This window comes from Phyllostomus hastatus, unplaced genomic scaffold, assembly GCF_019186645.2.
Source record: "Phyllostomus hastatus isolate PE091 unplaced genomic scaffold, TTU_PhHast_1.1 phas_contig_40, whole genome shotgun sequence".
In the NCBI taxonomy this organism is placed as follows: domain Eukaryota; kingdom Metazoa; phylum Chordata; class Mammalia; order Chiroptera; family Phyllostomidae; genus Phyllostomus; species Phyllostomus hastatus.
In genome coordinates this window covers 14,193,248-14,218,131 of record NW_025333872.1, presented here as the reverse complement: position 1 = coordinate 14,218,131, position 24,884 = coordinate 14,193,248, and the positions used below count along the sequence as shown (strand labels likewise).

At 37.0% G+C, this 24,884-nt stretch overlaps 1 protein-coding gene across 7 annotated transcripts in view; it reads left to right on the top strand.

Moving 5' to 3' along the window:
• The window catches only part of PKHD1 (PKHD1 ciliary IPT domain containing fibrocystin/polyductin), a 450,367-nt gene extending 427,079 nt beyond the window's left edge, over positions 1-23,288 (top strand). For all 7 annotated transcript variants that reach the window (XM_045843325.1, XM_045843324.1, XM_045843319.1 and 4 more), the window contains 3 exons: positions 3,811-3,969; positions 6,540-6,662; positions 22,015-23,288. In XM_045843325.1, coding sequence (XP_045699281.1) covers positions 3,811-3,969; positions 6,540-6,662; positions 22,015-22,469 — 737 coding nt within the window. In that variant the 3' untranslated portion in view covers positions 22,470-23,288. The remainder of the gene's footprint in view (positions 1-3,810; positions 3,970-6,539; positions 6,663-22,014) is intronic.
• The last annotated feature ends 1,596 nt before the right edge of the window (positions 23,289-24,884 follow it).

Genomic DNA, 24,884 nt, shown 5'->3' with positions numbered 1-24,884 from the left:
ATTAAATAGTATTCTATTATATATGTCGCATTTCTTTATCCATTCATTTATGTATGGACACCTAGGCTGCTTCTTTAATGTGGCTATTACTAGTAATGCTGCAATGAACATATGGGTAAATATATCTTTTCAAATTAGTGTTTTTGTTTGTTTTTCTCAGGTAAGTACCCAGAAGTGGAATTTCTGGATCATATAGCAGCACATCTTTTAATTTTTGGAGGAATTTTTATACTGTTTTCTGTAGTGGCTGCACTAATTTACAATCCCATCAGTAGTGTACAAGGGTTCTTTTTATTCCACGTTTTTGCCAATACTTGTTATTTGTTGATTTATTGATGGTAGCCATTCTGACAGGTGGAAGGTAATATCTCATTGTCTTTCAATTTAACATCATGTTGATTAGCAGTACAGACACTGAGAGTAACTCCTTGTTTCCAACTATATCAGTTTCTAGTGCTAGAATCATTTCGGAAGGCAGTTCTCCTCCCCACATTGACAGGCCAATCAATGAATTTTTTTTTTATTTCTAAAGTCATAGATGTAACAAGCAGTCATTTGTGTTGTTGTTATTGTTTCACTCATCTATGAATCAAGCAGAAAACTTGCAGTGAGTTTTGTTATTTTTCCTCTTCTCTGTCAGAGAGAGAAACAAATACAAAGGGGAACAAATTATCATTCCTATTTTAGAAATACAGATATTGAGGAACTGAGAAGTTAAATTGTTCTGACCAAGTGTGTATGGAATCTTCATCAGTCTTTCTAAAATGTTGACTAATCCAGCTCATTTATTTATTTCTGAACTTTCTAAGATACTGCCAAGAGAGAAGTTCTCTGTAAGTTTATACTACTGACATTCCACCCAGGCTTTCCACATTCACTCACTACAGGGTCTAGGCCGTGGTTTTTCTAGCCATTTCTTGGAGCCATGGAGGTCTTGTGGGTCCTCAGGGGCCTCTGGGCCATCTAATCCAGAGAAGCTCTACAGTACTTGCCATGTCCCGTCTGAAATACTCTTTCTCCAGAAATTCACATGGCTCACGCAGCACTTCGCTCAGGTTTTCCATCAATGTCACCTCCTCGGATAAGCCTTCTTTGCATCATGCACTCTACGACACCCTTCCCACCCTGCTCCCACCTCCAGTCATTCTGTCTTCCAAGCTCACTGTCTCTCTCATGGCACACACCACTACCTGGCATCAGACTATCCCTGTATTTGCTTGTTTGTCTATTGCCTGTGTGCCTTGTGCCCCATCAGAACCTAAGTTCTAAAACACAGAGGAATCCTGCTGAGTTCGGCATTATATTCCCAGGGTGTAGAAAACCATCACACATACGCACAAACATTTGTTTATAAATAAGTAAGTATATTGAGATTATGTCTAAGATTGCATTTTTGTAAGTGTCGTGCTGCTAAAAATACTCAAAAGCAGCTGGTCTCCACCTTTAGACCCAGGTCACTGATCTAGGCTTGTAAACTGGTCGCTGTGACTTCAGGCCCTCAGAATTTTCCCTTATATAACATTTCATTGCCTTCAGAGTATAGTCAAGGTCCTTTTGATGGACATTTAATACCCAGCAAAATTTGTCTCAAATGCTTTCCAGCATTAATTTCCTAAACATCAGTTGATCTTTTCTTCTCTCTGTCTTATGTATTCAGTCTTCAAAGTCCCACTTAGATACCCCCTCCTGCGGGTATGCTTTTTTCTGATCATATCAATAAAAAATATTCTTCCAAAGCAATTGATTTGCATTATTCCAGTTGCATGTGTTACATCCTGATTTTTATTGCAAACATTTGTATGTGTATCTCATTTCATTTACTAGCTCATAAATATTTTAAGAATGAGAACAATAACTTATCCACTAAGCAAAGTAAATAATCAGTGAGCAATCATTGGAAAATGGATAAAAGTAATGAGGAATTTTGTTTTTACTTCTGCAAACCCCTAGTAAAATCCATTCCCCCATATCCGGGCTATATTTATTTTATTCAGATGCACATAAAAAGAAACTAATTGATAAGAAACAAGCCAAGGTTGTCTCAAGTAGAACCATTTCTAGCTAATTTTATTATGGTAGCTTTGGGACTGAGTCAGCCAGGAGTCAAGAGACTAAAGATGTGACTGTGGCTTTCAATCAAATTGTCAGGTTTAACCCAAGAAAAGCACAGCAAAGAAAAACATGGTGTTTTCTTGAGTAGAGAAAATAAAAGCTGTTATTGCCTGAGTGGTTCAGATAAATGCAGAGACTTGGGATTGATTTGTTTGTTTGAATAAAATACTTTTATTTTTTTTTACATTTATACTTTTAAAATGCTGGCTATAACTAACTCATATCATAGGCAAGATTTTTTTTAACTTTTCAGTTTTGTGAGGTGTAAATGACATGATAAATTACACATACTTAAAACATGCCATTTGATAAGTTTTGATGAATGAAACCCTCCCCACAACAAAGATAATGAATGTATCTATTACTTTCCAAATTATAGGCAAATTTAAATTTGTCATATTTTTTAAAAAGTACAGTAAAATTTATCTTTTTGGTATATCTTTTTATGAATTCAAATACATGTACAGATTCATGTAATCACTGCTATAGTCAGGATACAGAAAAATTTCCCTCGGAAATGTTTCTTATGTGTTCCTCTGCTCTCCCCTCCTCCCCTCTCACCACCACGAATCCCTGGCAACCACTGATCTAGTGTCTATCACTATAGTTTTGTCTTTTCCAGAATATTATATAAATAGAATCATGCCTTATCTTCTATTCAGATGTGGGCTTCCCTCACTCAGTGCAATGTCTTTGATGTTCATCCCAGTTTTTTCACATTGTTTATCCTTCCTTCCTTCCTTCCTTCCTTCCTTCCTTCCTTCCTTCCTTCCTTGCTTCCTTCCTTCCTCCCTTCTCTCTCTCATACCTTCCCTCCCATCCTCTCCCTTTGTCTCTCACTTCCTTCACTTCTCCTTCCTTCTTGTTTTCCTCTTCTTTTTCTCTTTTTGATTGAGTAACATTTCATCATCTGGATGAACCACAGTTGACTATTTCATTCCCCTTTTGAAGAACATTTGGGTTGTTTCTGGGTGTGGGTGATTATGGATAGAAATGCTATAAATATTTGTGTACAGATTTTTGTGTGTATAGGCAAGGCTTTTTTTTTTTTTAGATTCTTTTATGCCTTGTTTCAAATGTAATAATGGAGTGAGAACCAAAATGTATAGTCTATTAAAAGTGGATGAGTTCAAGATAAATTCTTAGACACACTCTGTAAAGAAAGTCACCCATTTTATTTCATCTTTCATAGCCAAGTGGCTCTATCTATATACCATGCTCTACCCCCAGTTTTCCAGGTAACAAAATTTGCATGGACATTAGAATTCTCTTGGCTCTGTAGTAGGAGTCTCTGTGCCGATTTTTGTTACATGCCATATTTTAAATAGGATACATATGTCACAGCAATTAGTTTCACACATTCTGGAACTAAGAACATTTCTGCTCTAACTAGTGGAACATAAGAATGAAGCTAAAATTTTGCATTGATGGGGAAGGTATGTCTGAAAATGAAGAGGGAGAATTGGAAGAATTCCTAATCATTATTGGACATTGGCATGAACAATTGTGTATTATTGTTGAAATTAGATTCCTGTAGTTCTTAAGTAATACAGATCTTGAATTCATCTTTGTTCATTTATTTAAACATTTAATTCAATACATACTTATTAAACCTACTAAGTGTTGTAAGCATATTTTTCTTCAATAATATTTTAGCAGCTTATTAATAGTTATTATTGAGACTTTTTTTTTTAACAGGAACCAATTTGACGGCTCGCTCCAGGCCATTTGCCATCTTACCTGTGACTAGGTCGGAGAGGTCAATGGTCATCCTGTCTGCTTCCCTGTGCTCAGTGGTGTCGTGGCTGACTCTGTGCTGTCTGGTGTGCTGTTGGTTTAAGAAAAGCAAAAGCAGAAGTATGTAGATATTTTTGAATGAAAACATTGGAGGAAAAATAGCATCATGTATAATATATTAACATATCATTTTCTTCCCCCAAAGAGAAACTTTTATAAACTTTTACAAAATATTAAACTATATTCAGAAAAGCTGACATTCATGCTGCCTGTCACCTACCAGACCCAATAAGCAGAGAGAGGGATTGAATCTTTATGGGCGCTTTTTTCAGATGGGCATTTGAGAAGACAGCGGTTTGTAACCCTAATAGATGGTCTTAAATTCCATTTTTAAATGGCCCTTTTTATAAGGAGAACCAAGTGTAGGTAAAAGGTTTGGAATTCAGGGAAAAGTTAATTAGATTTTAAAAAACCTGCAGCACTCTTGCCTTGGGTGCTGGTCTTTATCTGTGCCTCAGGAGTGGTCTTTAGCTGTGTCCTAGGCAGTGGTCTTCTCATCCTGGAGTACAAAAACTCAGATACCATCTTGAATTACTTGCAGCTTTCCCAAAGCACAAAGGTGGAACTGCTTATGGTCTCCTGGAGTCAGGGTGGGTCATACATTCAGTTCCTGGAACAATAGCTTTAACATTCTTGATTACTAAGCTTATTAGCTGTTATTCAAACTAACATTTTCCAACTTTTGAGTCTCCCATAAAAACCACATGGAGCTAAATTGCTCAGTTCATACAGTAGAGACAAGGATTGCCTAATCTTAAATAATAATTGCAATACTTATGAAAGCTAAAATTTATTGAGCACTCAGTGTGGACCAAGTTCTAAGTACTTTGGATACATGAATTTATCTAATCTTCACAACAACCCTGGGAAGTGAGTACAAAATACTCTGTCTATATTAGGCATGGAAAGGCTAAGTAACTTGCCCCAAGGTCACACAATCAGAAAGAAATCAGGTCATTTAGCTCTAGATCTTACTCTCTGAAACTCTATGTGTTGCTGTCCAAGTAACCCTCCAAAAGGTGAGCTCAAGAATCAGGGGGAAATGTCCTCTTCTCCTTCAGAAGAAGGAAGAAAATGCTTGGTGTTTTGTCTTTGTTTTCTCTGAGAGCATAGAAACTATATTCTTAGATATTTTCCCAGAATCAGATTTTTTTTTAAGCTGGAGACATGGAAAATCACTGAAGGAAAGAGGTTCTGTAAAAGAGACTTCTTTCTGTCTTCCTACTCTGTTCTTAGAGTGTGTGAGAGACAGAGGCAAATTCCTTACTCCACCCACATGACACTCCTCATCAAAGGAATGGATGAAACTTATGGTATTAGGAGATATTAGGAAACCAAAGTGACAAGAGTGAGTATACAAAGAGGCAAAATGAGAAGAGGCAAAGACAGAAAGTCAAGATAAAGAAAGGAGAAAGGAAGATGCATAATGCCATTACTAGAAGATTCACTATGTTGAACCAAAGTTCGGCCTAGCATCCCTACCTCTCTCCCTGTCACAATGAGCCTGGACAAACTACAAGGAAGCTTGAGGACTTGTCTTTCTCAAAAAGAACAAGATCTCCTCAGCCTGTGTTGTTGCCTCTGATTGTCTGAACTGCAGGTTTTCATCTTTATTTTCAAATCTAAGGTTCAGTGTGTGTGTGTGTGTGTGTGTGTGTGTGTGTGTGTGTGTGTTGTTTTCTGGTTTGAAAGCAAAGACTTTTCATAATTTTTAATTTTATATGATACTGTGAAGTAGGTAATTTAATTCTCATCCACCCTTTTATAAATAACCTACCAGCCTTGGAGGGACTTCCAACTAAGTTCTATTCACATCATTTCTTCTTTTTTGTTCCCCTAGATCTAGAGAAGGTTCTTCTGCATTTGCTAATATATCAGTGACCCCACTGTCCTCTTTTTGTTCTTTGAACTTTTCAATATCTGTGGAAACATTTTTGTTTTAAATTCTCATATTTTCCTGCCTGAACAAAGACTCTTAACTTTCCATTTAAAAAAAATATATATATAAAGAGATCAAGAGGACCATTATGGGGAGAAAAGTGTATAGTAATCAGCTCTGTATGAGTAATTTGTATTTCCTTCTGCATATTTTTGGTACTTTTCAAGTTGCTAAAATTAACATTCATTACTTTTGAATAAAATAATATTGTTCTCTCTCCATGTGTCTTTGCAACTTCCTGTGAATCTATAATCATTTCAGAATAGAAGGTTAAAAAAATATTAGGCACATTCTATGCCAGCTCTGTCCAATAAAAATATAACATGACCAAAAGTGTGAAGCATCTAATGTAAACTTCTAGAAGCTACTTAGCCAAATATATCAAAATTTATTTCAACATGGTATGAATATGAAATATATATTTTACATTTTTTCAAAATTAGGTGTATATTCTATACTTACAGCACATCTCAATTTGAATTAATCACATTTCACATGTTCAATCAGCATATGGAATTTTATTTCTGTCTTCCTTAAACTCTAAATTCATTATATGGATTCTATTGCGTGTATCTCACAGTCATTTTCTGGGGGCATATAAGAGAAACATTTCAATAGGGCCCATTTACAAATAAAAATGTTATTTTATTCTGAAAAAAACAAGTAACACTCACTTCTCTCATTAATTTAGAAATAAAAAGTGAAAATATTCCTGAATCCCAGACTAATGATCAAAAGAATTATATCCATGTCTCATCTAAACACCAAGGATCACAGATGGAGACAGAAAAAGAAGACCCCACAGTGGGAGAAGGTAAGCTTGGACAATGAGGAGGATTCCCACAAGAGAGACAAAGTATGGATGAATTATAGCCTCCCTCTCCCCTGGCTGTCAGTTTCTGAATCAATTTACTTTATAGCCTTTTATTTTGTCTTTGTTATTCTTCAAGGAAATCATACCCCAGCATAGGAATACACAAGTCTAGCTGATCACTTATCTATTAACCAATTACTCAGGTTGATATTTATGTTTTCTTACTTAGTAGAATATTATTGGCTTAACACTGGAATTTGTTACACAGAGAAAGGGAAAACCAGAGGATAGGCATATAATCTTTCCCTTAGCTATTGCAAAGCCGCCAGTTTGGCAACATTATTGGATTTGGGAAAGAAGAGAGTGCAGCTGCCAAATACCAACAATGCAAATTAGATTGAATATAGACCCCTCAAGAAATGAGTCAGCTTTGTTAAACTCTGCTTTGTTATTTAGTCATTCTTTTAGCAAAATGTATTATTTGCTTGCATTGTGCATTATGCCAAATGACTTTGCTTGTTATATTGTTACATTGCCATTAGGATTGGTGCCAAGCAGAAAGATTGGTATGTGCCTCAAACCAGTGCTTTGCCCTTGTCCATCTAAGGACAGAGAAAGGAGAAAGATAGCGGGCAGAGCACCAGAGGGATTTGCCAAGTATGGATATGATGTATGAAAAATATTCATACAATCTCCACAGTTCTGAAACATTTTGAAACATATGCTCTAAAGAGAAGAATATTCTTATTTTTTCCAAGTAGTAGCCAACTATCATGGTATTTTCTGCTTGAAAAGAAATAGGAATTTAATGATTCTGAGTGCTCGCTTAACCAAAAAATAGCAGTCCAGCATTGTTCTCCTTCTATCTAACTAGTTCAATAAACTCTGATGAATGTGCGCGTGTGTATGTGTGTATAAGTTTGTTTGCTTGTTTGTATTTTTTCCTCTTAAAAAATGAAGTTATTACTCTTTAAATTTTTTTCAACAAATTAGTCAGTTATACTTCCACTCCTGGACCTGCCCCCAAAAGGTAGTGAGTTTGGGATGGGTGGAGGGTGAGAAGAATGGAGACAGAGAGAAGGCACAGGAATTCTTTCTAGATTCCATCTAATATTGCTTTAACTTTGGTTTCTGGAAGTCCATATTACTGCATGCAAATTCAGGACAGGTCATTGAAAGCAATCATCTGAGCTCAGCTCTGTGAGTGAGGAACAGCGTATTTAGCTGCATTTTTCAGGGAATGGCAGGAGTGATGCTAATCTCTCCCCTAATCTAATATGGCCATCTCTACATGAATCTTGGTTGCCCTGAGTAAATTAACTACATTAGGCAGTCCACAATGCCTGGGTGTTTTATTAAGGAACATTTTATATGTGGTGGTTTATTAATAAATTATCAGGAATGAGACAAGGGACAGGCTCCTGTGGAAGAGTTAAGATTGAAGAGATGGGAGTATCATAAAGGCCATTTTATTAGGGCATCCAACCTAAAAATAGAAAGACATGTTATATGAATCCTCCCCTTGGGATCATAACAGATTTGTTTCTTCATCTTCTATGGTTTGTCCAAATCTGAAGAGCATTGTTTCCAAGGGAAGTAATAAGGCATTTCCTGGGTTGTTTTTTTTTTGGAACTTATTACCAGCCATGAAACACCTAATCATTGCTAGCTTAAATAAATTTGTCATTATTTCATTATTTCCATGGCACTTTAGCCTCCCTTTCCCCCCGTGTTTTTAAAATTTTGATACTTGCTGATAAAGTGATCGATCTCTCTCATAAGCACTTTGCATTCACCAAGCACTACCATAGCACTAAAATTATTGAGCTGATGGAATTATTTCCACTGTCCAGCAGATTTAGACTGTAAACTCACTGTGTTATGGTTTTTTCCAAAAACTGTATTGTCGCAATAGGAGGGAAAGTAGAGGGTTGCAATGGGGGGAAAAGGGAATAAAGTATATATCCCTCATGCCACTGTTACCAGCTAGGGTTTTTGACATTACAGAGCCATCTGAGCTGGTTGTAAAGTTCATAACTGTTCTTGTCACTCTGCTACTTAAAAGATGTAATGATTCTCATTTTCAACTGGAACAAGCCAGCAATCCTCTCTGTGCCATTCAATTTTCTCATGGGAAAAGTTGATATAATACTGTCCACACTTAGGGTTGTGCTGATTAAATTTTAATATCAGTAAAGAATGCAGAAAAATTTCTCTTATTTGTGTTACTTATTGTTGTTTTCTCTTGTTATTTAAGATGTAAATCTCTTTGAGATCTGACTCCAACCTATCTTTCTGGTCTTATTTTGGATTTCCCCTTCCTTCCCCCTGCTCCTACTCCCTATACCAGCTCATGCATCCTGGGATTGTCTTACATCCATTTGTTGCACAGTTGCTTCCAATTGGATTACTTGTCCTCACCTGTTCAAACCTCCCTCAGGCTTTTAGGTACCACCTGAAATGCCCCCTTTTTAAAATAAAGTCTACCCCATTTGCTTCCATGTCAGTGAAAATGAGTATTTTTCTTTGGATTTTAAGAATTCTAAAGGTGGGCTTCCATAATAGTATTTATGATTTTTGGAATTCATTGTATGTCGATGGCTCTCTGTTCCCCTAGGCCAATGATTCTCAGTGGGGGACAATTTTGTCTCCCAAGTAGGGTGGACAACTTATCCTTTCCAAAAACATTCCCAGTTTCAAATTTCAAAGCCTTGTGTCCTAGAACTCCCTCAGTCCCAGACAAACTGGGACAGTTGGTCATCCTACCTTCATAGGACATTTGCAATGTCTGAAGATATTTTTCTGTCTCAGGTTGTGGGGTCAGGAATTCTGTAAACATCTTACAATGTCCAGGGCCTCCACACAGACTTAAAATCATACCAAGGTTAAGAAACTCTTGCCAAAGCTATGATCCATCTTTATAACAGTTAGTCTGCTAGATTGACTCAGTGGATGCAATTAAGATTTTACATACCAATAAATATTACATAAGTATTGATTTACCTCCTGATATTTATTATACCTTATAAGGTCCTCTCTGTATAGTTTCAGGGAGATAATAGTGGGTCCTCTGTCCTTTATAAGTTTTAAATAGGGTTGAGACCCAAGAATATTATTTTAAGAAAAATGAAAGAACAATTCCAAACAATAAACAATTTAGGTGCTGTCTTTGGTGAATGTGAAATAAAGCCTGTCGATATACTTTTGTAAGTACAAATCTATGAGAAAGATAGGGAGAGGGGAGGAGAGGGATGGCCTCAAGATATCTGGAATGAGAGACAAGCGAAGCATCTCAGGACTAGAAATTATCATAAGTTTCCAGGAAAATAAAATTATCTTTGGAAGTTATTAATAAATAACATGCTCATGTTATGTAATAAAAATATAAATATTCCTAATTTAAAAACATGAATAAAATCCAGCACTTAATTCCTTAGAAAACCTTTTTAAGTAACCTTTTAAAAAAACTTTTGAAAATCCTTTTTTAAAATAACCAGGAATAAGAGCTTGCCTGCTAAATACTGTGGAATGTTCCGATGCTATGTACAACCAAGATCCATCCTCACATCTAATAATGGAATATTAGCAGAATTCCTCTTCATACAAGGACAAAACATATGATTCATTCTTACCGTAATTTTATAACATGTATTTTGGAATGCTAAAACATACAAACAGATATAAAGCAAAATTAAGAGATGATGTTGGATAAAATACATGGTGACTTGTAGATGATATTATTATTTAATAATAACTTAAAAAACTAAATCATTAGCTACTATAATGCATAAATAACTTGAGTAACTTAAATATAATAACCTATGCAAAAAATATTATATCTCTCATTCATATATACTTTAAAAACATAATAAAATACATAACAGTGACCAAAGAACATCCTATCATTACTTCCAGTCAGAATGGAGGCATAGATAAACATGGTTCACCTCCTTGCACAACCACACCAAAATTACCACTAAACTATAGAACAACCATCACTCAGAACTGCTGAAAATAAAGCTGAGTGGAAGTCCTACTACTTACAGAATTAAAGAAGAAACCCAATTGAGACTGGTAGGAGGGGCAGAGACTCAGAAAGGGCTGGTCCCATGCCCATGGGTGCCAAATAACAATTAAGAGGGATATCTCAGTAGCGAAGACTCTCATCTCAGCCTTACAACAGGCTCTGCAGCTCAGGGTTCCAGTGCCAGGAAGATAAGTCCCCATAACTTTTGGCTATAATAACCAGCTTGGACTGAGATTGTAGAAGACAGAAACTTCTGAAGTCCCAGGCAGTTCCTCTTAAAGGGTCCACAGATGGAGTTACTCAGACTGACTTCCTCTGACCTCCAGTGTTGGGGCAGCATATTGAAAAGCACCAGAGACATACAGGGAGGAACTGAGTTGTCTAGCATCAGGTAGAGAGTCGGTGGCAGTTTTCTCCAAGACAGAAGTACTGGCAGAAGCCATTGTTCCTTTTCTGAGCCCTCTGCCCAAAGAACCAACAGGTGGGTGCCATATATGACACTCCATCAACCTGGCTCACACTGTTTGCCCCACCCTGGTGATTCCATGAGGCTCTGCGCCACCCAACTTTCAGAGCCATCTAAGTTGTTACCAGTGGCTTTACCATACAAATGGCTTGTCTTGGTCCATGCTTCATATTTTTCTAAACTCTCTCAAAAAGCAGAATCTGATCTTAGCAAGCCCTGTTCCTCTTGATAAGTGGCCCCAGGCCTGGTACTAGCAGCAACCAGCCTTGGTTCATAGCTTGGCCTTGCCAGAATATTTCTAAGACCTGCACAAATAGTGGCCATTTACAGATCGCTTTGTAGCTTATGCTGGATGACCCTGGGTAAAACACAGGCAGTGGCTAACACTGGACATGCCAATGGCAATCAAGGCTCAACTACAAGAGAAGGTTGTACACAGCCCACATAGTGGGCACACCTTGAGTACCTAGCCTTGGTAATATGAGACGCTATGCCATTGAACCTTACAGGACACCTACAATATTAAGCCCCTCTACTAAGCCTAGGAGATGTAGCAGCTACCTAGGGCATAGAAACAACCACAGGGAGGCTGCCCAAATGAGGAGACAAAGGAACATCTCCAAATGAGAGAACAAAGCAAAACTTAGGAAAAGAGAAAAACAAAATGGAGACAAGCAATCTACTAGATGCAGAGTTCAAAGCATGCTTATAAGGATGCTCAGTAAACTTAGAGAGAACCTCAATAGCATAAAAAAAGATCCAGCCAGAAAGGAAGGATACACCAATGGAAATAAAGAACAATTTACAAGGAATCAACAGTAGAGTGGATGAATCAGGAATTTGGACTATAAGGAAGCCAAAAACACCCAATCAGAATAGTAAGAAGGAAAAAAGAATAGAAAAAAAAATGAAGATATTCTAAGGAGTGTCAGGAATAACTTCAAGCATACCAACAATCACATCAGAGGGGTGCCAGAAGGAGACAAAAGAGACCGAGAAATTGAAAGTCTGTTTGAAAAAAATGACAGAAAAATTTCTGTAACTTGGTAAAGGAAATAGACACACAAGTCCAGGAAGCACAGAGAATCCCAAACAATAGGAACCTAAAAAGGCCAAAACAAAGACACATCATAATCAAAATGGCCATGGTTAAAGACAAAAAGAATCTTAAAAGCAGCAAGAGAAAACTAGTTGCCTACAAGGGAGCTCTCAAAGGACTGTCAACTGATTTCTCAACATAAACTTTGTAGGCTAGAAGGAAATGGCAAGAAATATTTAAAATGATAAAACCTATGAGTAATGTCTGAGATTTTACTGTCTATATTTATTCTAGGATTTTTATGGTTTGGAGTTTAATATTTGAGTCTTTAATCCACTTTGAATTTATTCTTCTGTGTGGTGTAAGAAGGTGGTCTAGTTTTGTTTTTTCACATGTATCTGTCCAGTTTTCCCAAAACCATTTATTGAATAAACTGTCTTTATCCCATTGTATGTGCTTTCTTCCTCTGTTGAATATTAATTGACTGTAAAGGTATAAGTTTATTTCTGGGCTCTCTAGTCTCTTCCATTGGTCTATGTGTCTGTTTTCATTCCAATGCCATGCTGTTTTGATTACTGTGGCCTTATCATATAGTTTGATATTAGGTAGTATGATTCCTCCACTTTTGTTCTTCTTTCTCAGGATTGCTGTTGCTATGCAGGGCCTTTTGTGGTTCCATATAAATTTTTGAAATATTTGTTCTAGTGCTGTGACATATGTTATTGGAATCTTGATAGGAATTGCATTGAATCCATAGATTGCTTTGGGTAACATTGATATTTTAACAATGTTAATTATTCCTATGCATGAACACAGTATGTGCTTCCACTTATTTGCATTTTCTTCATTTTCTTCATTGTCTTATAATTTTCAGAGTACAGGTCTTTTACATTCTTAGTTAGATTTATTGCTAGGTATTTTATTCGTTTTTGTAGCCATTGGGAATGGGATTGTTTTCTTAATTTCCCTTTCTGTTAATTTGTTATTGGCATTAAAATGCAACTTATTTCTGGACATTAATTTTGTATCCTGCTATTTTGTTGACTTCATGTATCAGTTCTAGTAATTTCTTGGTGAAGTCTTTGGGGAGTTCTGTGTATAGTATCATGTCATCTACAAATAAGAATTTTATTTATTCCTTTCCAATTTGAATGCCTTTTATTTCTTCTTCTTGTCTGATTGCTATGGCTAGGACTTTTTGTACTATGTTGAATAAGCAAGGTGAAAGCAGATATCCCTGTCTTATTCCTCATCTTAAGGGGAATGCTTGTAGTTTTTGCCCATTGAGTATGATGCTAGCATTGATTTGTCATATATGGCCTTTATTACATTTAGGTATGTTCTCTCTATTCCCACTTTGCTGAGAGTTTTGTTGTAAATGGGTTCTGGATTTTTATCAAATGCTTTTTCTGCATATATTGATATGACCATGTGGTTTTTATCCTTCATTTTGTTGATGTAGTGGATCACATTTATTGACTTGTAAATGTTGTACTAACCTTGCATTCCTGGAATAAATTCCAGTTGATCATGATATATGAACTTTGGATGCATTGCTATATTTGGTTCTCTAATATTTTGTTGAGGATTTTAGCATTAATATTCTTTAGGGATGTTGGCCCATCATTTTCATTTTTTATAATGTCTTTATCTGGTTTTCGAATTATGATAATCCTGGCTTTGTCAAATGAGCTTGGGAGCCTTCCCTCTTCTTGAATATTTGAAATAGTTTCAGGAGAGGTGTTAGTTTTTTTTTTTTCAGAATGTTTGGTAAAATTCACCTGTGAAGCCATACAGTCCAGGGTTTTGTTTATTGGGAGGTGTGTTTTGTTTTTTTTAAATTACTGTATCATTTTCACTAGGAGTAATCTGTCTGTTCAGATTCTCTGATTCTTCCTGATTTTATTTCAGAAGATTGTATGTTTCTAGGAATGTATCCATTTCATCCTGGTTGTTCAATTTGTTGGCACACAGTTGTTCATATTTGCCAACAATCTTTTATATTTCTTTGGTGTCAGTTGTTATGGCTCCTGTTTGGTTTCTGGTTTTATTTATTTGGGTCTTCTCTCTCTTTTTCTCTTAATGAGTCCGATTAAAGGTTTGTAAATTTTGTTTATCTATTTAAAGAACTATCTCTTGTATTCATTGATCTTTTGTATCATTTTTTAGGCTCTATTTTGTTTATTTCTGCTCTGATCTTTATTATTTCCTTCCTTCTACTTGCATTGAGCTTTGTTTGTTGTTCTTTTTCAAGTTCTTTTTAATGTAAATTTAGATGATTTATTTGAGGGTTTTTTTTTTGTTTTTTGAGGAAGGCCCATAATGCTGTGAATTATGCACCACTGGTGCAGCCACTGTGGAAAGCAGAATGGAGATGCCTCACAAAATTAAACATGGATTTGCCTTCTGACCCAGTGATATCACTTCTGGGAATATATCCAAAGAAACCCAAAACACTAATTTGGAAGAACATAAGCACTCCTATGTCCACTGCAGTGTTATTGCAATAGCCAGGGTATAGAAGCTGCCCAAATGTCCAGCAATAAAGGAGTGGATAAAACAACTTTGGGACATTTACACAATGGAATACTACTTGGCCAAAAAAAATAAAGAAAAATTTACCCTTTGCAACAGCATGGATGGACCTGGAGAAGATTATGTTGTGTGAAGTAAGCCAGTCAAAGAAAGACAAATTCCATATTATTTCACACATATATGAAATCTAATGAACAAGCTGAACTAACAAGCAAAATAGAGGCAGAGTTATACATAGGGAACAGATGACAGCTATGGGGGAGGGGAGGTTAAGGAGTGGAGAGATGGAGCAAAAAAAAAAAAAAGGGACTCACAGACATGGAAAACTGTTGATTATTGGGTGGGTGGAGGAGGGAGTATGAGAGGGTTAAATGGTAATGAAAAAACTACAATGTAAAAAAAACCAAAGTAATGGAAAGCAAGGACCTACAACCAAGATAACTCCACCCAGCAAAGCTGTTATTTAGAATTGAAGGACAGATAACGAGTTTCACCGACACGAAAAAGGTAAAGGAGTTTATCATTACCAAACCAGTATTATATGAAATGTTAAAGGGTCTTCTTTAAAAAGAAAAAGGAGATGGTCAAAAATATGAACAATAAAATGACAATAAACATATCTATCAACAACTGAATCTAACAAGTTGAACAGAAACAGAATCATAGATACAGAGAACATTTGATGGTTGCCAGATGGGAGGAGGGTTGGGGGATGGGCAAACAAGTGAAGGGACTAAGCAGTACAAATTCGTTGTTACAGAACAGTCATGGGGATGTAAAGTACAGCATAGGAAAAGTAGTAGCAAAAGAACGTATGTGCATGACCTATGGACATGAACACTGGTGGGGAAATTGCCTGAGGGAGTGGGGGTATCTGGGTAGATTGGGGCAAAGAGGGAAATTTGGGACAACAGTAATAGCATAACAATAAAATACAATTTACAAAAGGAAAATACTATCTTGAAAAAAAGCAACAGGAGATATATTAGACTTGTATATAAAATAAACTATTTTATTGAGTAACTCAAAAAGAAGACTTGAATACATAGGGAATTAATTATACATGTTTCTAATTAACTTTGGTTTATCACAATTTCAATTATTTTCTACAGAGTAGAATAGCATAGGATGATTCTCTAATACTTCAGAAAATAATGATCAATGATACAAAACTAAGTTTTTATAAGAAATAGATTTTGTTGCAGTAGGAAAAGGTAGCTCAGCAAAAGAGATCATATTTACATTACTGTTCTTAAAGCAAAATGACACTGACTCAAGTAAATGGGAACTTCACAGAAATGACCTCAGTTAGATATAGGTATGAATATTAGTTCTAGAAATACAATAAATGATCAAGGAGATAAAAATAAAACAAACAGAAGCATTTAGCACAAAGAAGGAACTAGTAAATTTGAATACTTAGAATATTTATTAGTGTAGATTCACACTTCACAAAATACAGCAAAGTGGACTCTTGATGGATTGATGAGTTAAATTAGGCTTACTAAAACATTTATGTCCCTGGAGATCACTTATGATACAATGTGAGACCAAAAGTATTTTTTCATATTTTATCTTTCTAAAATTTTCATACCTTCCTGATTTGTCATATACTGCTTATTGAAAATACATGATAATTTTTCACTTGAACAAATAACCTAGAAAAGGCATAGGTAACAGTATGCTATTTATTAATTAATATTTGTCAATTAATAAATTTAATTAACACTTTAATATTTTTATCAACTATTATATATACCTTCTTTAATATGTGGGTAGGGCTATTGCCCTTATTGGCAAAGGGGAAACCAAGTTGGAGTACATTCTTCATGTTGGTTGATCAGTGGTTCATCTCTCTGCTTTGGATTGTCTTTAGGCTCCAGGGTACAGGTGGTTATATTGGGCTTCTGTACTGAATCCTGGTTGTCCAACACCGAATGAAGCACACAAAGACTGAGCTAGGAATACCTTAACAGTGGGGGTGACATGAGGGTGGGGAGAGCCTGTTGGGAACCGCCCTGCCTGGTTTCAGAAGCTGTAATCCCCCATGGCTAAGGCTGAGTGAGTGACCTTTGGACCATAAGCCCCTAAGGAGATAAAGCTTATCTCCATGGCAGAGGTGCTGCTTCTGCTGCTTTTACTTCACCCTGCCTGGCCCCCAATGCTTGATCGGTTAGCCAATGATAGGTAAGATTCCTCAAGGGAGGGATGACCTAAGATGGGCACAATCATGGGAGGGCCTCAGGGAAGGACTTATGGGGCTATGGAGAAAAGGGGAGATGGGCCCTCACCCCTAGGCTTTGACAGAGCCTGAGTCCTCATTCTTTCTGTGAGAAGCCTCCTAATCTCTTGGCTGCCTTACTTCCCCTGCTTCACTTAAGCCTGAAACAATGACAGAGGGTGGTGCAGCCCTGTGCTAGAAAGGGCGAGTTCCCCGGGTGATCAGGCCTAAGAAAGAATACATAAAATCCTGTGAAATCTGCTTTGCTAAGAATGCTCTCAATTAAATGATAAAGGTCTGAGCAGGAAATGAGTTTGTTTCCCAAAGTTTCATAGCCCTTTAGCTTACAGACCCTCACTCAGAAATAGGCCCTCAGAATTCTTTGTGTGTTATTTATTGTTTGACCCTTACTGCCTGACAATGATTAATGAGCTTTACCTGTATTCCTGTGCAAAATGAACCCAATAAAAGCCCATTGAGGAAAAGGCTTTTGGCCTTTCTCCTTGGAGAGATTGGCCACCTTTCCTCCCCAAGCAGATCATGTCTTGGTAGACTTATTCTCATCTGCGGTGGACAGGGGACCCTGTGGGCAGAGCCCCCCCTCCCAAGAGCCATCGTTAATGTTTCCATTGCAAACTAAGCCAGCAACTGGTACCCACACAAATGAAATAACAGAGGCACGGCATGTATTTGTTTGCCCAAGAAAGTTTTAGAAGACAAAAGAGGGTAAGGAGAAATGAACAAGTTATAGCTGACTGTGGGTGAACACGGACAGACCCCAAAATCACCGAATCCTTCTTTTCATAGAGACAGGATATATGTTGCCATGTTTTTATGCCATTCTTCCTAAAACTTGAGCAAAACCATGGAACCTGAAGAGGCACGAAGGGGCATTTTGAAATGCCATCTTTCCATTTTAATTGGGCACTCACCAAGACAGAGGTGGAAAGGAGGCATGGCAATTCACATGTATTAATACTCAGTATTCTTTCTTCCCTAAAACCCAAACATTCAGCTGAATGCCTTAGGACACATATCTGCTATAAATTCATTTTTTTATCTAATTTGTCTGAGATCTAAGCTTCCTGTGGAGGTCTGAGATCAAAAGATCTGATTCCTTCTGATGTCGGCGCTGACATATAATCTGTGCTGACTTAGTTCTGTCTATAACCTCGCAGCGGGAGGCGGCTGGCCTCCCTGGGCACCTTTACTCAGCGAGCTTTCATTTTGGCTGGGGAGTCTGTCAGGTATGTGGCTGATTGGAGCTACCATGTAAATAATTCATGGGAGATTTTTTTAAATGTTTTTGGCACCTGCAAAGGAAAGCTACACTGTGTTAATCTTTTATGAATAGATGTAGATTTGAAAAAGCAGAGTTCCAATGATGAGCTCTCAAAAACAGGACAACAATATCTTCAACAGAGTGAAAATAAGTGGCTTTCAATGTTTGATTCCCCTTGTATTAAATGGTATTGGTTTTACCAAGGAATAAAAATTTGAAACTATTTTTCCTTTTTTAAGTTTGTTTCCATGTGATAATTTATTATTCTTGATCTTTAGTTATTTGCTGATCTTGATGAACTATGTCTTTTGTTGCTGGTGGGGGCAGTGATTATGGAACTCACACCAAGTTCAGTACTTGGCATGGAATCGGGCATAATAGGGAGACAAAGTTGATGGCACAAAGTTGATTCCCTGAAGGAACTCAACATCCGAAGAGGAAGACAAGACTGTCATACCAGGAAAGTTGACCAATAATAGAAGCAGTTGCACAAGTCAAATGAAAACTCTAGTCAACAAGAATTGAGGCATAAATCAATGTAGTTTGAGCTGTCAGGGAACAGTTCTAGGAACAGTTGAGATCCCCCAGAAAAACTAGCATAACACGGAGGTTTGCATTGATCTAAGCAAGAGAGTAATCCCATAGTTAGGTAGCCATAGCGGATACATGCTAGGCAAAGGACTGTGGAAAAGGAGAGAGAAGATATGAGTCACATGTGTTTAGCAGAATATTAACTGATGCCTCATGGAAACAATATAAACATGACACTTGGTCTCATTTTACTGCTTAAAACCAAAGTGTATCACGTATATGTATTTATATTTTTACTATTACCTTCTCCTTTTCTCACCTCAGTTTCATTCATTGTTAGATTAAATTGACTAGGAAATTAGTACACTGCACCCCAATAATATGGTGTGTAGCGTGATATTGACATGTCTACTATCTTCTAATACAAACTGAGACCAGTGTCAGTAAACTGAGTGAAGAGCATGACACACAGACTAGAAAAATGTCATTTACATAGTATATAAAACAGTGGTTGATGAATTTGGTGATGAGATGTGAGAAAAGCAAGGATGAGAAATGTCAGTGTTGGTATTGCCACCTACCCTTTGGGGGGTTAGGGTAGTTCTCAACTTTTTTTTTTCCACCACGAAGTACATAAAAGATAATATTCTCATTCCTGCCATACTCCCATGCATGGACCCAACCAGTCTTCTTAATTCCCCATTGCTACCTTTAACTTTACACAACATTATGTAGTGCTTAGAATGTAGACACTGGAGCCAAAAATTCTTCAATTCTGTAAAGTAGGTAATATCTGCCACTACTTTGTACATGGTCTTGGGAAATTAATCTCTCTGTACCCCAATGGACTTCCTTCTAAAAGAGAGATAATAATAATACTTTAGAGGGTTGTTTAGGGATAAAGGTATATATAATTTAATGCCCAACATGTGGTAATAGCTATAATTGATGTGTGTTACTTTAAATTATTATTAGCCTTTCTGTCTTCAAAGAATATACATTGGAATGTGAAAGTGAACATATTCATTAACATAGATTACTCTTGAATTTCTTTTATTTTGTAATTGAACAAAATTGTTTTAAAAATTAAACTATAATACCTTATTATTTGTAACAAATAAATGGATACATCCCTCAATACTCAGTGTAATATGAAAATTAAAAAACGCATGCGTTAGGAAATCCTCTCTGGAGAGAGTATGTGGGGAATTGAATGAAAGAAGGCAGAGGGTTTTGAAAGATAGGATGAAAAACATATTTCAGAACTAAGGTGTGTCATAAGATAGTGTAATTCTTACAGGTAGGAAATTAGTTAATTATGTGAAAGAATTAAAACATGTGGGTTTAGAGTAGTATGCAACCAGAAACTAAAGTATTATACAGCTAAAAAAATACTTTAAAGAGATGCACTTGGGCATTTGACTGAGAGGAGTTTCACCTTCTAATTACTTGATTGATTCTCCTGGCAACCAGCTCCCATCCTAGGTGGAGTCCAAAAGTCACTTTGTTAACATAACAGAAGGCATCTTTACTGCTTTTATCACTTAGGGCAGGAGTATCAAACTCCCTTTCTCCCGGGCCCATGTGAGCCTGGCAGTTGGCTTCAAAGGGCCAAATCTAATTTTAGAACTGTAGAAATGTAACTACTCCTTAACAGTTAAGTAAGAGCTTGGCACTGCCACCAAGGAGAAACAAGGTGCCTGGCCAGATAACACAAGGTGGAGGGCAGGATTTGGCCCGTGGGCCTTGTGTTTGCTACCAGTGACTTAGGGAATTCCAAGGGTTTTAAGAGCTCTGTGCTGGAAAGAGATTTCTTATTATGAAGCATAGTATCACACAATACTATGAGGGTTAAATGAGTGAATAAATGTAAAGCATTGCGAACAGTGCCGGGCAGGGTTAAGTGCTATCCGAGCACTAGGGATCTGTAATTTGATGGTTATTATTTATGCAGTTATTACTATAACACAGGCTCTGGGCAGTGCTTTGCACAGTTCATCTTGTTTAACTTGCAAACAATCCTATGAGATAGGTGCTATCATTATTACTGTTTTACAGATGAGGAAACTGAAGCACAGGGGGTAAGTACACTTTGCACATGTATTTAGTCAGTAAGGCGTCAAGCAGGACATTGGACAACATTCTTTTCATTCTAAGACTGTATTCTTAGCTAGTATGTAATCTAGCTTCTAGGGACCATAAACGACTGTTTCGGTGTTTGACTCAATTGAACCAGTAAAATTCTATATAATTCTAGTTCACTATCATTTATTATTCAAGTAATGTGATATGTTAGTCATTGACATATGGCATGACAGTGGTTTTTAAAAGCTCAAAAATGGTATTGTTGCTTCTTTTATATATCCTTCAGAGAATTAGGACAGATAAGGACAAATACACCCAGGTCATCTGTTCATCACAGTCAATGTCAATGTTGTGTTCTCAGTTGAATATTAATTCTGTTGAATAGGAAAATAACATGCAAGTGAAACATCACAGGCAGAAAACAGTAATTAAAACAGGACCGTTCAAATGAAATACATGTTAGTAAATTGTTAAGTAGCACCTGACAGTATTAGACAACTGAAGCCCGGAGAGGCTGATGAATAAGATGAAAGTCACGAAGCCAGTTAATAGGCGGAGGGGAGCTTGAATCCTTACTTTTTGACTCTAGGCCAGTGCTCCTTTGTAGTATTACATAGTCACCATAGTCACATATGTACACACTCATAATAGATACATGCTTACTTATATACTTGTGCTATGTCTACCCATGTTTATATTCATGTTTTCATAAGATGAAAGATATTAAAATTCTTAATTTAGCATAAAAGCCAAAGTATTAGATAAGACTGTTTCAGAGTTCACATTTCTCAGTACAAGTATTAGTTAACCCATTTGGTAAGGCCAGAATGTGGTCTAGTTTCATATTTATGTTGTACTTATAATAAAAAATCCTTGTTGACTAATCAACATCATAAAAATGTTTCTCTGAGAAGAACTGATTATCAAACTTTGATTAGATCATTATCATTCATTCTAAATTGGGCTTGGGACACAATGATTCTTTTTAGAAAAAAATATATTTTTAAAAATAAATGAAAATATATTTTCAAAAAATCAATAAGCTGATAAAACTCAACAGCCTTCAATTATTTGGCATGTCTTTTCAGGAACACAAAATATGTAACATGTGTAATCAACTGATGGAGTACTAAATTTATTTCTCCCCCTCCTTCTTTTTTCCACAGATATGAAGATGAAGATCATACTGGGCAAGCTGAACCAACTCCCCCACCAGTCAGTAAATGGAGTGTCCAGAAGGAAGGTTAGCCGCCGTGCTGTCCGAGAGGAGGGTGGCAGCCGAGAGGAGGCTGCTGTGTCTGCTCCCAGTGTCACCGGCATCACATCCCATGGGCACACCTGTGCTGCAGGCTGTCCTGCTCAGCAAATGTATATGCAGGAGACTGGAAACTGGAAGGAGACCCAAGAACAGTTGCTGAGATACCAGTTGGCAGGCCAAGATCAGCTGCTGCTGCTCTGTCCAGACCTCAGACAAGCAAAGCAGCAACTGCAGGAACAGAGTCAGCTGGGCAAGGACAGTGGCAGCGCAGGGCTTTCCCAAGGGAAGAAGGTGCCCTGTGGTGCCAACAAGGCCTTCTGCCTTCGTTCAGTACATCCAGAAGCTATTCACGAACAGCTGTGATTGAGGAGTGGTGTGGGCACTTGGGCCAAAAGTCAGAATGTTCAACATATTTCTGGAAAATGAGCAGGGGAGATGAGGTCTGACCTGTTTGGACACTAAGATGGGAGAACATAGACTCTGAAATCTTTTTTTTTTTCAACTTTAACATGGAAGACAGTCATAGAAATGCTTGTAGATTGGAACAATGTCAGATATGTCTTTTGTATTTGTCATGAAACCTAGTCTAATGCCAGTCAAATTATAGATTGCCAAATATTTGGGTGTTTTTAAAACTTGTTTTAAACTTAAGCCTGATTTCACCATCTTAATAATGGTATACCACTTATTTAGAGTAGTAGGAATTGTTATTAATCTTCCTTTAGGATGACTACCCCCAGTGCTGTGGGCTTCTCTTATTATGGGATCATGAAAAGGTCTTGTCTGCTATAATTATTTCTGTAGTGTTACAGCAAACCACTTTTTTACCTTATAGGAACATATTAATAATAAGAGATCTGTCAAAATTTACCTTTCAATTCAAGACAACTCCCTGGTTTTTTACATGCTCATTTTATTTTATGTCTTAAATAGAATCCTTGTTGGGAGCCCACAGTAGAGCAGACATATCAAATTTGCCCCTCCTGAGTATTGATACATGAAAATTGAAATTCTCATGGGATTTGCTGAAATTTTAGTTAAGGACAAAGATATAAAAATAGCAAGTTTGGGAAAGAAATTGTCTATAGATCAAAACTATTTCTCAATAGTTCTTTGTGTTAGTAACTGAGTTAAATTTATAAATGGAATAAAAAAAACCCTGTATTGGAAAACCAGAAATAACCAAGTGGCCAAGTGGTTTATCAGCTAATTCATTTGTCAGAGAAATGGTGTTTGGAGAAGGTGTTTCATAGATCTGCTGGCTGGATGAGGTAGGGAAGTGATTATATCATGTGCAGCTCTTTCAGGCTGTACTAGAGGCTCTAATGTGGACCAGAGTAGAGGGTCAACTGGTGTTAAGCTGGGTAAGGATGTTAATGGCAATGTCATCTAGTTCATACATTTGCACAGGGTCCATCAGTGTTGAGACTAAAGGATACTTTAAGGAACCTGACTGTGTCCTTGGCTCTGAATCTAGAAGGCATCATGCTCCAAAGGAGTAAAGCAAAGACAGCAGAGGAGAATTCCCAGAAAGAACTTCCTCTCACCTTTACCCTAGATATAAACCAAGACTTTCCAATCTCTGAAAGGTTAAGGGGTTGTTCTAGGCATGAGTTAGAACTGAGAAAGGAGACACACTCTCCTATTGTATTTTTAAATAATGATTCCCTGGAATTAGCCCCATAGAAGATACTGGTAAAAAGTCATCAGCAGCAGGACATCAATGGGCAAGCACGTCTCAACTTACCAGGAGCTGGCACGAGCTTTCTCAGCCTCTTTGTACATGCTTTTGGTGTCTTGTGGACATCTCATACCTTCAAGCTGTCCCCAAAAGAGGTAGGCAGTCTTCTCTGTAACATAGAGTTGAACACTGAGGGAGATTCCATTAAATGTATTTCAATACATCTTAATCCAGACTATCTGTGTTCAAGGAGGACATTGATGGGCAATCTGTCCAGCAGACATTTACTCCTGAGGTACAGAATGGCTGCCTGAAGTGTAAATCCCTTTGTAGATGTACTTTGCTTGGCAATAATAGTTTTTAAAAACTTAACAGAGAAAGTAACTTGAATTGCTTAAGCACTTATGTCTTCTCTAGTTTAATTAGTCCCTGCTATAACCTGTTATTTATCTCATTTTTGTAGTCTCCTAGTCTGTGAAGTAATTTGATTTGCAGTCTTTGCTATAGTGTATGTATTAGATCCTTGAAGAGCTGTAATCTTTTTGTAGAAAAACATTTTGGAAGTTAAGCCTTTTGAGGATTATACAATGGTAGCAGTCTCAGCACACTACCTGCTGAGACTTTGTCTACATGTTCTCTCTTTCATTTTGGTGAAAGAGTATATATATATATATATATATTCAGCTGCCTACTGAGAGCTTTCCACTAGGTTATCCCATAGCCACTATGACTTAACATGGCCTTCAAGCCTTCTCTTCCTCATGTTTTCCCTAACATAATACACCACATCCCTGCACTTAGACCAGAAATATAGAAATAAATCATGACTCCATATTCTATCTTACTCTTCCCAAAGGGTCAGCTATAAACCCTGTTATTTCTGCTCCTTCTTTACCTTTCTACCAGGTTTTATTGTTTTCTTATCCATCTCCATGTGCCGTAAGACTGATTTTTCTGGAAGGCAACTTTGATTCTATCCCTCTGTTTAGGAACAACTATAATTAACCTATTAATTTTAACCCCAGCAAAGCCTGGGATCCCTGTGGTTAGAATTGGTTCTTTGGGCCTGAACAGCAGCCAGAAACATCTAGAGAAAC